The 17,062-nt window shown below is 40.4% G+C and overlaps 1 protein-coding gene across 2 annotated transcripts in view; it reads right to left on the reverse strand.

Moving 5' to 3' along the window:
* Positions 1-10,240, reverse strand: part of PHEX (phosphate regulating endopeptidase X-linked) — a 96,358-nt gene extending 86,118 nt beyond the window's left edge. The window contains exons 1-3 of one of the 2 annotated variants that reach the window (XM_065677292.1): positions 9,840-10,240; positions 5,748-5,816; positions 2,982-3,143 (exon numbers count right to left, since the gene is read on the reverse strand). In XM_065677292.1, coding sequence (XP_065533364.1) covers positions 2,982-3,143; positions 5,748-5,816; positions 9,840-9,951 — 343 coding nt within the window. In that variant the 5' untranslated portion in view covers positions 9,952-10,240. Of the gene's footprint in view, positions 1-28; positions 112-2,981; positions 3,144-5,747; positions 5,817-9,839 lie in introns of those variants that run through there. The other variant, XM_065677293.1, reaches the window with a different exon arrangement.
* Positions 10,241-17,062: the final 6,822 nt, after the last annotated feature.

Below are 17,062 nucleotides of genomic sequence, written 5' to 3' on the forward strand. Positions count from 1 at the left end.
GCTGGTTCATAGTCAACTTATCACCTACCAATACTCCCAGGTCCTTCTAAGCTGAACTGCTCTCCAGTAGGTCAGCCCCCAGCCTCCTCTGGTGCTTAGGGTTCTTCTTCACCAGATGTAGTACCTTACATTTGCCCTTGTTGAACCTCATTAGCTTTCTCTCCCCCCAGTTTTCCAGCCTATCAAGGTCACACTGAATGGCAGAACAGTTTCCAGGTGTATCAGCCACTGCCCCCAGCTTTGTGTCATCAGCAGTCTTGCTGAGGGTACATTCTAGCCCTTCACCCAGGTAATTGATAAACAAGTTGAAAAAGACTAATACAGAAAATGTTCTGTTCTGAAAATGTTCACTGATACAGAAAATGTTCTGCCCTTTTTTGAAGCTGACACTTGCAAAGTTGTATGCTCTTGCATGTCTGCAACCTCAAAAAAAAAAAAAAAGGAGAAGAAAAGCTTTTCTCTCAAACCTGGTAACGCTTAATGCAGGGTTCAGTACATTGTACAGCTACACTTACCACTTTTTGGTAAGGCAAAACTGATTCTTACACTTGCTACCCATTATCAACTGGAAGATCTTCCATAGCAATTGACCCTCAACAAGAAATGAAGCTTCCAGAAGACTGAAGATACCCTTGTGTAACAAAGGCTATACACAGGTCTTTGCACAGATACCCTTTCTGCCTAAGGCTCAGGAAAATTCGGGGACCAGAAAAAGGATTGGATGTTTTCAAATAATTTATTTTAAGTAACACCATTTTTTAACATATTGCCTGAATAAATACTTATGTCTATATCACATCAAAGAATATCAAATATGAAAAATGTGGCTTCCTGGCCAAGCCATGTTATCACTTGGAGATTAATAGTTTTCTTTAATGTGATAAATATTTCATAAAATAGAACTTACTTAATAATCAGCTCTTTAAGACTGGGGCTTTTTTCCTCTACTGAATGGCAAACGGGGACAATTACAGTGAAGTATATAGTTCCACTAAGTGTTCTTTAGGAAAGAGAAATTAAATTGGCTTACAAGGGCTGGTCGGACATATATCAGTTTCCCTATGCAAGAGTTCTTCATCTTGCTAAAACTTTTGATAGCAAGGTTTTGGTCATCCACAAATGAATAACTCAGTATCAAGCTAATTTATTGAGGTAACTCAAGCTGAAACATACACATAGAGGCTGAAGTTATGCCTTGTTATTTCAGGTACCAACACTGACACCCAACACTTCTTTTTTTCCTTTCCTTTTCCTTTTTTTATTACCAAGACTATATTTTGGAAACTTTATTAAATAGAAAGCTAAGGAAAGGATGACAAATGTTATATTAAATCAACCCCTCTACACCACCCAACGTTTCACATCTTTGTCCCTTTACCATGCCAAGGAGCAGTTTAGGCCACGTATTATTATCAGGCACTTAATTACATCCCTTTTTTGATACAGAGTTTCCATTAAGCACATACTTCTCACTTAGATGTTTCTTTCTTTGTCTTGCACTTTACTAGCTATGGATTAGCAACTTCTAAAGGGAATGCAGTAAGAAAACCATATAAAAATGTGGCATAGCATGATGTTCTTGATTAGGCTCTGTAAAAAGAGGAAATTAAGGATGAGTCACAGCTTACTACTCTATATTCAATTAGGACTGGCTTCATTGTGGCTGTGGTTCGTGCAGGATGTGCAGTTATCTAATACAGCCAGATTCTGGCAGCAGAACAATTAGAATGCAAAACATAACTTAAAACAGGCCCTGGCAATATTTTTTCCTTTGTGTGACATCTTTCCTTCTGTGACATCTTCAGCAGACTCAAAACAGCAGTCATCAGATCATATCCTACACTGAGATTCCAAATTAACATTCTGAAACCAAATGCAGCTTTAAAAATACTCAATGGTGGGAAAAATAGAATATGATATGGCTGAAGAAAGCAAGTGGAGAAGGGCTTTGATGCCTATGCATGCACATATGTACAAAATTTAAGAGACAAATAAATGCTATAATTAAATACAGCATCCTGAAACTGACCTCTGTTCTGCGGTGACCTCAAATCAGGCTCTTATGTCAACAATGTGCTCAAGGTGTGCAATGCTCAAGCAAACCACCAACAATAATAAAATCTTGCACATCTCCCTTCTTATGCATGATTCACTTTTAGTGAAGATTATAAGAATCTGGCAGGGTTTTCCTACCTAACAGTAATCATCACCCTTTCTCCCCAGCTGGTCTGCACAGCTTCCTGATGAAGCCTTTGGCCTTGCTGCAAAGTATAGCACAAAGTCAAGTCACACACACATTAAAATACCTCCCTTCCTACATGTTTCCACCCCAGGGCTATTTTTTCCTGCAGACACACATTCTTAAGCAGCATTCTGTTTCACTGATGACAGCTCAGGTACTTCAATGGCAGCTTAAACTGCAACGTGAAGGAAACTCAATACCCAAACAACCTCTGTCTCCGGAAATCTGTAAATTCCCTCCTGCCAAGAGCTAGGTAAGTGTACTGGAAAATATCACTCTGGTTTTCCTTATCGTATTTTTTTCCTGCTACTGGCCACTGTTACAGGCAAAGCATCCTCCTAGCTTGATGTTTGTCTGGATCTGCAATAATTTTAAACGTGAGTGCTGTGCTCCTGCACTCCAGTCTACTCATCTACTGCAAGGTGGAAAGAGTTCAAATCCCTTAGCCTTTTCTTTTGGTATAAGGAATATCTTTTTGTCCCTCTATTCTTTACTGGCAGGGTTTTGAACAGCTGTATTCTTCCTCCCAAATTCTGATTCTGTTATAATTCACTTTGTCTCAATGTTACTTTCAGTAAGAAACCAACAAGAACATATTTAAAAGAGAGCATCAAGTTGGGCTGTTGGATATTATCTAATGATCAGAAAGAAGCTTGGAGCCTTCATTCATTTGAAAATCAGCCCATTAACAAGCTACAGTAACAGGGCAACCAACCAATTTTAGTAACAACATACTTACCCTTTAGTTTGAGGTCTACATTGTGTCTCAGCCAAGGATAAACACCATAGTTTGACATGTCTTCAGGAATAGGGTGATTATATACCCAGCCATCACATGCAAATCGATAAAAATTCTCACACGGATCTACAGATTGATTTATCTTGCTTAGGATGCCAGCAGCTGTAAAAAAGACACCACATAGATTTTGTGGAACATTTTTTTATTAACAGAGAATTCCACGAGGCCACGTTCCAGAAATGAGTACTAACATCTACCAGTTTCTGCAGCACAATGCTGACCTCACTTGCAAGCTACGCCTTGCTTGTTCTGGGACTGATGTTTGCCCTGATCTCTGTAGTTTTTTAAATAGTGTCAAAAACACCACCCAGCTTCTCTAGCACCCAATAGTGCCTGCATGGGGAGCAAAACCCCCTGCAAAATACCTCCAATGAATGTCCTTGAGTGCTGTATAGCAATGACCATGGCACCACTGCAGGAATGCGAACTGCTGGAGCCAGACACCTGAAGACAGGCTCTTCATTGTTGCCATGATAGAATTAATTGCTTGAGGAATTTAGTGGCACACATATCAATCAGATTGCAATTAGCATTCCAGAAATTATGCACTGTTTACCTTAAGCTGAATAGCTGCACAGGAAAACAAATCAAGTTCTCATCTACCATTCACTGGAAAAGAGAACTCTAGTATTTCCAGCTCCATTTTGTGACTGCATCCTCTCTAGTTGCTATTGCAGGTGAGACTGGTAAGAGAGACCAGTTTGACAAACTAGAGACTTAATAGTTTTTGAGTATCTAATCACAGAATCATAAGATAGTCTGGGTTGGAAGGGATCTTCAGAAATCACCTAGTCAAACTCGCCTCCAATGAGCAGGGACATCTTCAACTAGATCAGGTTGCTCAGAACCACATCCAGCCTGGCCTTGAATGTCCCCAGGGGTGGCACATCCACCACCTCTCTGGGCAACATGTTCCAGTATTTTAACACCCTCATAGTAAAACATTTCTTCCTTGTATGTAGTGTCAGTCTACCCTCTTTTAGCTTAAAACCATTAGCCCTTCCACACATTATAGTGACCGTGCCATAAATCTACATGGGTTGAGTAACATGGAATATGTGGATACTGGACATTTTTTGGCTGAATGACCATGTGTTTCAAGATTTAGCCAAATAACTGATTAAAATTCCTAGCAGGAATTCATATAACTTTTACAGACTTTATGTCACTATCTCTAGCATGCAGTAACTTCTTCATACACTTAGAGCAAATCTTCCAATGGCATTTCTATATCTCAGCTGTAGTTCTCTTTCTCACACTAGAAACTCTCAGACTGACTACCTTGAAGACATTTCCATCCTTGGTAATTTCCTCTCTCTCATGAAAAGCTGTAGGGCAGGGCAGGGCTCAGGCCTTGATATACTATGTAGTCACTACCCAGTGCACTTTGAGATAGAGCATGCAGGTGTCCAAGTCTGCTCTGGTTAAAAAAACAGCTCTAGCTGAGCCTACCCAAAATTCCATGTTATTTTGTGTGCATGGGAGAAGAAGAAAGCCAATTCAGATTTAAACTTATAAGTGACTTTTGTGTGTGTGTTGTGAAGCTCATGATGAAGCCCCTACAACTGTTTGTTTTGGTTGGGTTTTTTGGCAGTGGTAGTGTTTTGATTAGTCATCCCACCTTTAAGTATTTGCACTCATTCAAGAATCAGCCGCAGAGCATGGTGCCCACGGTGACCAAAAGCACCATCAGTGCAGCACAGAGTGGAAGCAGAATGACAAGAAACATCCTGGTAATGCTGAGATCTGCAAATTTTGCAATTTACAGAGTCCCACAGAATTTGTCAGGATTTCAAACACACGCCAAACACTTCACAATATCAGCTTAAAATGGCTCATAATGGAAATAAATACTCTTATAAATTCACACAATGTCCACTTTGTTTCCAGTTAAATAACTCTAGGGGCAGATTTCCAGATGTGGTAGCTACTGTTTGATCTTTATACTCAATTATAAGACCCTTATTGATTTAGTGTGAGGAAAACTCTCAAAACTGACCAGCGCAAAATTGGTGTCTCAGGTCATAGAAACATAGAATCATAGAATAGTTAGGGTTGGAAAGGACCTCAAGATCATCTAGTTCCAACCCCCTGCCATGGGCAGGGGCACCTCACACTAAACCATCCCACCCAAGGCTTCATCCAACCTGGCCTTGAACACTGCAATCCTGGTCCCCTTAGCTCACATTTAATACTAATAGGTGTTCCAGCTCTATGAAGGTTACCACATGTATCTCTGTGTGGGGAAAAGAGCCTGCTGATAGAGAATTAGCAGATTTTGAGTTACAGTCACCACATTACAGTTGTGCAAGTCTGTGCAAGATCTGGCCCTAAAGCATTTCAATGCTTAGCAATGCACTTGCTAGTTTTCTGACTACTGGGAAGGAAACACCAAAATACACCTGAGGGTCAAGTCACCCAATATTTTGTTTCTAGCCAAAAAATAAATCAATCCTATAGGAAACTTTGAGTTAACCTGGGTAGAACAGTGTTAAAACAATTTAAAACATTAATTTCAATTGCAGAATATAAACAGATCTTTAGCAACTTAAACAGTGACTTTCTAAAACTCTGTTGGACTTTTTTCCCCTCATTATTAATGATGATTGCTGAGTAAAATGTATCATGAAAGAAACTAAACAGGATAATTATCTCATTAACATACTACAATTGTGACACAATAGAGAAAATAAAATTGTTGCTTACCAGCTTCAATGCATTCTGGGGTCAAACAGTACTGTTGCTTCGGCTGAAACTTTATAATACCTTGGCTAACTGCAAAATGGAAAACCATTATGAGGTCATTTGTAGTGAATTTTGACCACTGCAGCCAAATGTAGTGTACTTGATCATTCACATGTCCGTGCAAGCTCTGGCCTCAACATATCTCTGACTACGTTGATTTAAAACAGTTAGTGTGCATATTAAGTAAATACTGCAGCTTGTAAAAAAACTTTTGCCCTCCTGTGCCTCGTTTCTCTGCCTTTGCTTGTGGGCAGGATGGAGTAAGGGCTGTCTCTCAGCATATGCTTTGCACAACACCTGGCACAACGTTTCAGCCCTACTCACCAACACAATGCTGACAATTAATCATTGTCACTAACCATCCTCCAGAGATGCAACTTCCACAGCTGGCAGTGCAACATGGAGTGATCTAGCCACCTTCCACAGAGTATCCGCAGCATCTCCTGAGCAGTAAGGCTCACACTGCCTGGCAGCACCAAGCTGCACAGCCCCACCAGCATGACCCAGCACCAACAGGATGCTTTCAGGGTCCCCTTATTCCAGCCTGGAATACACCAGTCAGCAATGGGCATAGGGATAGCTGTGGTTTATAAAGCACAGTGCAGTTTCTGTCTGAATAGTCTCCCAGATGTATTGTAACTGCATTTGCTTCCAAAACCTTTGCTGATGAGAACTATGAAACTGTAAGTTAATTTTGCCCATCTTTTAAAAATCTGTATTACAGCTGCCACAGAAGCTTAATTGCAGACACTGTTGTCAGGCAGCAAATACGCAGATAATTGATACTTTGGATGAGGATGGGAGAATCCCAAGGGGCTGATGAAATAAGACTCAGTAGATGTGTTCAGTAGACAAAGAAGTGTCTAATTATATTAATTACATTAATAACGTGGTCCATGGCAAAAATAAAAAATAAATTAAAAACAACAACGGAACGTATCAAGGTACCATAATTTCACCATCACTGAGAATTATAAAGCAGTTTCTCTTGTGGTTATATACTGCTGAAAACGGACAGGAAAATGTGAAATGGTATTTCAGCACAGGAAAATTTTACTATAAAAAAACTAAAGTAAGAGTTTAATCTCTTCCAGCCTCATAGTTTTAATGACAATTAATGACAGAAATAGCTGGATTACAATCAGATTTACTCAGAAACCGAGAGTGTAAAACTATTTCTGGATAACTTTACCAAAGCTTGCATGAACACAGTGAAACCACCTTTGTAAATTAGCCAACGAAAACATGACATTTTGAAGCATATAAAGATTGAAGAATAGTAAAAAACAAGAGAAGTGGAGGTCTCCAAAATTTGATTTTGAGCCACATGAAGCACAAATAATGGATAATATGCCTATTAATTGTTGCTCACCTCCCAACTCACCTTGTCCTTTTTAAAGTAAGCCTTTTACAACCCATCCAGGTCTTGAAAGTTTGCTAGATTTTTTTTCTTAACAAAGCACATCCCTTTGCACTTAGTGGGAAGTGAGGGAGAATGAAAAAGAATCAGTAAAGAATCTGAAGTAGCCCTCGTAGTTTTGATACTTATAAACAAAAGCAAAATACCATTTCAACTGGTTTTGTTCCATTTACAACATCACCATTAGAACAAACTAAAAACAATTCTTTGGCAGTAACATTTACCTTCCAGTGAACAGCTAATATTGATTGAAAATTTTTACTTGGTTTTGTTCTTGTATCTTTTTGTTGTTGTTAAGAGAACTAACTGTTACATTATTACCTACAGTTGTTTTAACACTCTGTGTCCCAGCTTCTTCCTTTATAAACCTGTTTCCAGATTCTTAAGCAAATACACATTGTAGATATGTTCCCCTAAAAAATCTGGAAAGGGAAAACACCAATATGCAGAAGCAAATGGTGTGGATGTTCCTATACTCTGAGAATAACAGAGTCTACCAGTCAGGAGGAGAGGCTACCAAATTGAAGTTCAAAGTTGCCTGACTTCTTTCCCACCCACGGGAACCGGAGAATGAATTGCTTCCTTTTGCTCTGACCCTGGCTCCTAAGCAGGAGGTGGCTCCTCTCCTGCTACAGCCCACACCACCATTCAGAGAGCTGCAGGCAGGACCCAGCCTGATGCCAAGCAACTCCTCCGGTAGCTCCCTGCTGGAACCGTAGTATGGCTACAGCTGGAAAGACTGAGCAACAGTAAATAAAAATACATAATTCTCTCAGATTCCTTCAGGAACTCGTGAGAAGAAAAACAAGAGAAGCAGGAGAAGGCTACGTGTCACTCCTCAGTGTGGGAAATTTAAAGGAAATCATTCCAGGTGTACCGGAAACAGCAAGTTTTGCAAATTAAATGAAAACTGAAGAAGTCATTTTGAGGTGCCTAAAATGTTCCACATGACCAGTAATAACAGTCTCTTTTTCTGCAGTTTAACAAATCTAAGAGTTAAACTCAAACTTACAAACAAAACAGAGTGTCACAATGAAACTCTGAAACATTGCATTGATAAGATGTTGAGCCAAAACAATTTAACTTTTTTCCTTTATTCTTGTGGTCAAAAACCTTGGACAATTCCCAAACGAATCCTACAAACATTTTTGTTGACCCACGGCCAGCGTTTTTAGTTTCTTAGCAGTTATGCCAATGAAAATTTTGACACTGGCTATGGAATAGACCTCAGCACACTTAGAAACTGTGTCTAAAAATTAATATATTTGCTTGAATTTTCATGTCTGGTCTATGGATAAAACAATTCTGTCTCTGACAAGCTATGGTGGCAAATGTTTGCTTTTCACAAGCAGTAAACAAACAATCTAGTGCTAAAAAAAAAAAGGAATTAAGGTCTCTCCATTACCCTCTGGTGTTTGATATTTTATTCTTGAGGTGAAAAACATTGTTTTTCATCTAGAAACAATATTTTGCACTAGCAAGTTGAAGATTCAAACCTACTCACATTTATGACCGGTTCTGTTGAACCAAGTGGGGTTACTCACTTATACACGAGCTACTTTCCTTCAAATGTTTGGAGATTTTGCTCTAGAACAGAAAAACACTAATTGCAACCCTGGTGCTTTAAATATGTTACATAGAACCTGGCATAATTTTCTATGTTGTGATGATAAGTAAAACAGACCTTTTAAACAAGATCACAAAATTATAAAGGATTGGAGGTTATCAAAACAGTGGTTAGAGGTTACATTCCCTCCTGTCCAGGGAAATCTGTGCTGGTCCAAAGAAGTGAAGAGTTGTGCTGAATTATTCTCAGAAAGTGTCTGCCTCTGAAAGTTCTTAGAAGATATAACACTGGTTTCTCTTCTTTTTTGTGCTTTGTGGCTCTGGGTTCATTTGTACTTCTTCACATCATTTTATAGGTGTAGATGTATGTTTCCAAGAGATACTCCAACAAAACCAACCTACAGATGAGTCCAAATCCTGGAAAAGAAAAACTAATTCCTTCTCTATTTCATCCAGTTACAGTTTATGAATCTAATCAAAAAGTTTTAATCTTATCCTAAATGTAATCTTTCCGATTTTTGCAAAGCCGACTTTACGATTCATCATATAAGCAGAGAAAGATCTAAAAAATGTGCAAGCATATGCACTATTGAAGTCTTCTACAGGAATTTTAGTCAAGCCCTAAATGAAAACCAAATGAAGGAAAACCCAAAAGGTTCCATAAAATGTGTGCACTACAGATTCATTTTCAGGAAACAGAGAATATTATTGCACATTGATCACAATCTGTGCATTTGGAACCAGCATTAGTGATATGCATAGTTTCACCCGTTTGTCCCTGTTTTGTGGAAGAACCCAATTCTGGTGAGAACACATTCAACTGAGTATCCAAACATAAATTTAGCATTCAGAAAGTTACATGAACTCACATTGCATCTTCTAGCTCTAGCATTCCCACAACATATCCTTCTCCTGACACATTTCCATTTCAGCATAAATATAAAATGAGGGGGAAAGAAGAAGAGACTCAGATTTTCACGAAAACAGATTGTGGAGCACAAACACTGGCATTAAGAAGCCAGGCTGGGGAGGGTTGCATTGAGGTTTGCCTCAACCTTTTCACTTACCCAAGAAAAGTGCAGTGCCAAGCACAACAGTGCCACTCACAAAGATCCCAAGAGCAATTCGCGTGGCTTTGCTGGCTGCTCTCTTGGACTCAGGTACCGTCTCTCCTTCCATCGGGATGGCCTAGGACGTGCTTGCTCTTACAGAAGTCTGGGTTTCCTCTGCTTCTGTAGTATCGGTATTTCAGCTTTCACAAACTGCACCCATGAGCTCTCCTCCTCCTCTCTCCTATTTACAGCTCCAGGTTTCTGTCGTGAACCATTTCCTAGGCACTTCCTGCTCTCTGTCTCTCAAAGGAAAATCGTGCGTAAAATAGCCTGTCTCCTACGTTTTCCTCTGACCAGGAGGAGGAAAAGCGAGTGGTGACCACTGAGTGTACAGCCCTTGCTGCCTGTAGAGCCAGTATGAGCCAATCACTCAGCAGTCCCCCTTATCAAGGGCTCCAAACACGATGATTTCACAACGTTGCTGAACAGATGTTTTAGCTATTCAAACATATAGCTGTAAACCCTTTATAATCAAAGCAGGATTGCTGACAACTTTCATGAACACAAAACTGATGGAAGGTTTCCTTTTTTTCTCCTCATGCTTATTTAAAATGACTAATTATCTGCTGTTTAAAGTTTTCTCTTCCTAAACTATGCCTGCTGCATCATTTGGCTTCACCAGAAGAGATACCTATTCAGTGGACAAATCCCTTTTTAAAGGTTCCGAGGAGCTCTTAGAGTATCATGTAGCATTTTATTTTGGGAATTTGGTATGTGACACTGCGTGCCAAAAATCACAGTCCTGCAGCACAAAGCAATAATCAGCACAACCTACAGAATAGGGCTGCTTTAAAAGCTAGATTTTATATTTTTTTTCTAGTCAAGTTATTTTAGTCCTTACAGACACATAATGAATCTTAGGCGGTGATCCTTTGCTTCCAAGTCAAGTACTACTATGAGTTTAGTGGAAAGTATCTATTTGGCACTTCAAGTTGGTGGGGAATAATAATAATAATTATTATTATTATTATTTATAAGGGTTTTTCAGTTTTTGGCTTAGACTTGATAACCATTTCAGTGTGAATTTCCCTGAGCTGACTGTGGTATTCAGCCTTCTGAGGAGCTCTCACTCCCTCCAGAGTTGGACTCTCAGGTAACACGTAAAGACGCAGGGAGAGGCATTGCCATGCTCATGCTCCCATAACAGTTATGTGTTTGAGTTATTTCTGTGCAGATTTAGGAGTTCTTTTCTCAGCCCCCACCCATGTGTTAAAAAAACCTGCACAAGTAGAGAGAAGAAAGGTATATATTGCAAGGTGCATATGATGGCAAAGTTGCCAATTTAGAGACTGAATGTTTCTTCCCCATGTGAGTACCTGCACACAGGTTGTCCTGGATACCAGATGGGCATAAGGTGAAAACCCACCCCATCCAGGAGAGATTGAAGGTCCTGAAACCCTCACTCCTTAACTCCCTGTACAGCTTAGCTGTGGTCCTGCAAACAAAATGCCCTCATTTCTTACTCCTGCCCTTCTTTGTCAGCAAGCTCCAGAAGGGAATTCTCATCTCTGCTTGGCACAGAACAGCAAAAAAAGCATTTGTTTATTTTCACATGCCTATTTTTCCCACATTTAAACCATAATTTTTGACATCCATCTGCTGAAGAAAGAGGGAAAAAATGCCATGAAACCAAGAGGACCATGTACCTTCCAGCACAAGAATTCCCATTCGCACATGAATGACCCCATGTGTGTGAGCAGATCCCTGGAATAAACAATCCTTAGCACAAGAGTAGCACAGGTTTGAGAAGGTATGTAAGCGACACTTGTGCTATTCAGTCTTTATATCAGAAATTACTAGAAGTCTCAAAGTGGCTGCCAATAGGGCAGGGTATTGACACAGAAAATGCATGGACATGCTGTGATCTCAACACTGAATCAACTTTGCCCATAATCTGAATGCTGAGTAAATCTCAAAACCATCTGACAAGCATTTGCTCTTGGTTGCATGATGGTTTTCCTTCTATGTCAGTATTGAACCACTGACAGTACAAATTCTGAACAGTTATTAGACATATGCATACTCCATCATCTTTATATGCCTCTAACCAACATTAAATGATCACATCCTTGCTCAAATTGTCCCATACTTTATAACTCAAAATTTTGCTGTCTAGAGAAGTGCTACCGTGTGCTGAATATCATGCTCTGTTAGTGTTTCACAAACAGCATTTTGCTTTCGAGGTGTGATCTCTCTCTAGGACAACATCAGGCCAGAAACCAAGAAGAGCTTTCAAAGGAGCAAAGCAGCAACCAGTTATTTCCCCTGGGAAAACTGTGGGGGGAAGAGGGAAAAGGAAGACAGGGAAGAAGGTTAGAGGGAGAGGCTGGACTCTCTTCGGTCCCCTCTCCTGCACAGCCAAAGAGAAGGTGAGGGCTACGGAAACATGCAGATATCCCAACAAGAACCAGCAAGCTCCAACTACAGGACTTCTCTGGAGGGTCAGTCCCAAGCAGCATGTGACCCATCTGACAAGAAAATCACAAATCAGCTGCCAGAAGCAGTATGACTTCTCCATGTTCATGTTTGTGGCCTTATTTACATTGTGGCATAGTATAAGAGTCCTTCCCTGTGGCTGTAGAGACTGGCTGTGGTCACTCATCTTGGCTTTTCCAGCATGTACAGAGCTATGAAACCAGGGCTAAAACACACACAGCTGCAGGCAACAGCTGCAGAGGTCCATTTCTGGCAGTATTTGTAAAGGTGCATGAAGCACATGTGAACCAGCTTCAGATACTGCTGATCAGTAACAGAAGCTTGTGGAATTTGATAGGTGTTTCTGATTAGTGTGGTAGGATTTGGTTGGTTGCTTGTAATAACTCCGCCAGCTCTTTGGCAGTACACAATACATGGCCATGCTTACTGTTGGAAAGGTTAACAGCACTTCTGGCTATTTTTGCCCAGTAAGGCACTTCATGAAGCTAGGCAAAGATTCTGTTAAACATTCATAAAAATTGAATAGTCATGGGGGGAAAAAAAAAGCAATAATTAATTGCAACATGCTCTGAATCACTTCGCTCACTCAGAATCGCCTCTCAAGATCCCGCTCAAACAATGGGATCGCTCTGGCACTTAAAACAATGGCAGGACAATGCGCAAATATTTCCACCCAAACCCATATGCAGGAGCTGGCAAATCCTCAGAAACATGCGCTGGCCTGAACCACAGCAAGAGTATCCCCACTTCTAGAAAAAGTGGGGTGTGTGTGTATGCACATGAACGTTTACTAGCAAATACAAGCATGTGTGTATGACCTTGCCCTTTCACAAGCAAACAGTTCTCACTTCCAACCACTATGCCAGGGCTGGGCAAAAGTGCTTGATCAGAGCCAAAATCAATAGTACTATGCCAACTTCTCCCTACATAGGCTGGTTCAAGGAAGTTCACATTTCTTGACGTTTGATGCTGAGTTACACAATACATTAGCTACAGAAGACATTTCCTCAGAGATGCTGTCCTCATGGTGCACATTAAATACTCGCCCTATGTGGGAGCCAACTGAAGGTTAGTTACCTTAGAGGAATTAGTTGAGCTTGATGGAAGCAGTTCAGAATCCAAGCATCACAGCTTTGATGATGTCCTATGAGCACTTATAGCTCATGGTAAAAGGAAGAATTTAGGTGCTACCCACTGCTGATGGCACAGCCACCAGATACAGCTTGAGTGGCTTCAGCAGAAAAGCAGAGGTATATGCTGGCTTTGTTGAAAAAGATTAATAAACATGAGATTAATACAGCTTGACCATTTGCAATGGCTGCATTCCATTTCATTTCAAGTCTTCCACAATGGGGCCTTGAACTTTTTTTCAAACAATTCAGCTGTTTGTAGCCAGAATTAGCCAACTGGGATTCACTTACACGCTGTGCTTGAGAAAAACCCAGCATGTTGCATTTGAAGACAGCTTAACCATTTGTCCTCAGACCTCTAAAACTTATAAATGATACTCTCTTTGCCACAAACTCCCCCAAATGCCCATGCTGCAGCCAACAGCAACCCCTGGCACAAATTCACGTCCTTTATTCATGTGACAGATACAGCTGCAAATAAATAACTCCATTGTTTTCTGCTGGTACAGCCACATCACAGAAGGTCTCTGCAGCTGTGAGAATGCGGGTCATTAATTAAGAGCCAATACAGAGCCAAGAGGCCTTGCAGGGCTCTGAACGCTGCTGGTGGCAAGCTCTTCCACTAACTATAACCACAACTGTGGAGAGGACAGCAAAGGAGAATATTTTGTTCTCCAACACTTTATTAACTAAATCAATTATGACTTTTCTTTTTTCATTCCAAATAGGTTAAGCTGTTGTTATTACTCCAAGAAAAACTTGTTCCTGCTGTAGGAAACACTGCATTCTCTGACTAAAAGGTGCTTGTATCTAACCCAAACAGCAACTCATTATGAAAGCAAACATCTGGGATGATTAAAGTTAAACCACTCAATTTTGCAAGCTTTTTCAGAGCTGCTCTTGAAAAAGCACTTTAATGAAACAATGCATATATTCTTGAGCAGAAAGAACTGCTTTAGGTCTTCCAGCAATTTTTCTTCAAGAAGCAGATTACACTATAGCTAAACACTACTTCTCCTAAAGGACACATTCACACTATAACATGTGTGTCAGTCATCACATGCATCTGTCATCCCTTAGATTAAATCCAGAGTCCATGTCCAGCATACATGCTGGCATGGACCCTAAAAGAGGCAAGTTAAATGGGGATTAAGAAATATATAAAATAACCTGAGGTAACTCACAGCAATTTTTTTTTCGCTTTCTCATATGATCTAACTGAAAAAAGCACTGAAAAAGACATTGCTGGAAAATGTGACATTTCCAATGGCCAGAACTGTAGGTGCAGGGGCGTAGATAGGATACGACTATAACATCTATCAATATTGCATTAGGGCCACCAGAGCTTTACCCACTTATTTTGCTATGTCCCAGAGGTTCACTCACAACTGTCGAAGACTATTTATACAAACAGTGGAAGCAAGGAAGCTTGGTGTCCAGTGAGTTTGTACCTAATGAATGGATTTCCAGGTGTATAATAAGAAATATTAGAAAGAGTCAGGAATGTTGTAGATAAGAATTTGAGAAGTCTGCTCAGGACTTGGACAGGTCCACTAAGGATTGTCTGAACCAAAAGTCACAGGCTGGGAGCTTCATGCAGTTCTAACCACATAGCTAAAGCCCAAAGTCTGAGTCACACTTAAGCACAGGGAGATTGGGAGGGTAAAGGGAGCTGAGACCTCTTTAGACCTCTCCTATGAAGACAGGCTAAGAGAGTTGGGCTTGCTCAGCCTGGAGAAGAGAAGGCTGTGGGGCGAACTTAGGGCAGCTTCCAGTACGTGAAGGGGCTGAAAAGAAAGCTGGAGAGGAACTTTTTACAAGAGCATGTAGGGATAAAGCAAGGGGCAATGGCTTTAAACTGAAAGAGGGGAGTTTTAGATTAGACATTATGAAGAAATTATTTACTGTGAGGGTGACAAGGCCCTGGCACAGGTTACCCAGAGACGCTGTGGCAGCCCCATCCCTGGAAGTGTTCAAGGCCAGGTTGGATGGGGCTTTAAGCAACTTGGTCTAATGGAAGGCATCCCTGCCCATAGCAGGGGGGTTAGAACTGGATGGTCTTTGTGTTCCCTTCCAACCCAAACCATTCTGTGGCTCTATGACTCTACATATTCACTGACATTTGGAAACAAAAGTGAAGAAAAGCTACCAGACCTGCGTGTGGCTGCTCCAAAGAGATTCCCCCACTATGCTCCCCCATCCCTCAGAGAAGCATGACTCCCTGCAAAAGCAATGGCTGCTGCCTACTCTCACACTTGGATCTCCAGCAACACAAATCTATCTTCAGAAGCCTTTGTATCAGAAACAAGAAACCCTTTTCATCAGGGCAAAAAGCTGTTAGAATTTAATATCTTTGAGCTCAAATTCCCTCTTGTCAAATCTGGTGTAAGTTGGCTGACAAGGTCCAGTGTTACTGAGCAGGGCTGGGCAGGAGGGATTGGGCACACAGTAAGGGAAAGCACAACTGCATAACCTCCGTTTTCAGAGGAAACAGGCTGGAGAAAAAAACAAAACCAAACCAAAAAACCCCAACCTTGTTCTTCCAGAGTATTGCTACAAGCAGCTTGAGATCTTCCTTTAGTTTTATTTTGATGCATTTCACTCAAATGGATTCTTTTTCTTCTCCCTCATCTCAAAATGAGATCACAATTAACTTGGCACACAGGTAAAAGCCATAAAAAAATCCCACTTTAAATATGATGTCCTAAATAAAATGCCCATGACGACATGAGATTTATGGATGATATACATATACCTCAATGGAGGTATTTCTAGCTGTTACATGTTCTTGTCCCAGTCTTGGTGCTATTCCAGTAATTATGCCCATGTCTTATAACAATGCACAACAGCCCCCCAGGAGGGTTTAAATGCATTTGGTCAAGTTCCTGGGAAAGGGAAAGCAGATCAGATCAGGTTTAAACCACAGCACCATCATCCAGACCAAACATTTGCTTTCCTGAAGTCACAGAAACCCTCAAGAACCAAGTAGTTAGGCACCAAATATAATCATCTTTACAAGCCAAATTGCTATGTCTCTGACAGCCTTTCCCTACAATTTCCAACATCTCTATTTAAAATAAAGCTTTCCTGTTTTGCTTTCCTATTGGCACAAGGCTATAAAACATACACTGATTTGTCACTGCCTCACATTTTACCCATTTATAACCAAACCTGATTAAAAACAAAACAAAATTTGAGTAAAACCTGTGGACGCTCACATGGACTAATTACTGTATTCATATATATGTTTCCCAAATTTAGTGCTAAATTTGAGATGAGTAGTGTATTTCTTGGGTACAGGATATATTTAGGACCAACAAAAAACATGCAGTGATTTTCTTTTGTGACTTACCTGAATACACCAGAGTAGGAAAGTAGGTGTTCTGGATTACTTGGTTTCTAGCATCAGAGAAAACTTGCATGAGGAGAGCACACATTTGAAAGGGGCTTAACTAAAAATATCAAAAATTATTTCTGCTCTGAGCAGAATAATTGAAGAAAAACATTCATACCTCTGTAAAAGGCAAAAATGTAACAGAAACTTGGCAGTAAAGTTAAAATAGCATTAGAAAAAGTGGATGCAACTTGTAAGGGGATCCAAAGACTCAGGGA

Source organism: Lathamus discolor, chromosome 4, assembly GCF_037157495.1.
Source record: "Lathamus discolor isolate bLatDis1 chromosome 4, bLatDis1.hap1, whole genome shotgun sequence".
Taxonomy (NCBI): domain Eukaryota; kingdom Metazoa; phylum Chordata; class Aves; order Psittaciformes; family Psittacidae; genus Lathamus; species Lathamus discolor.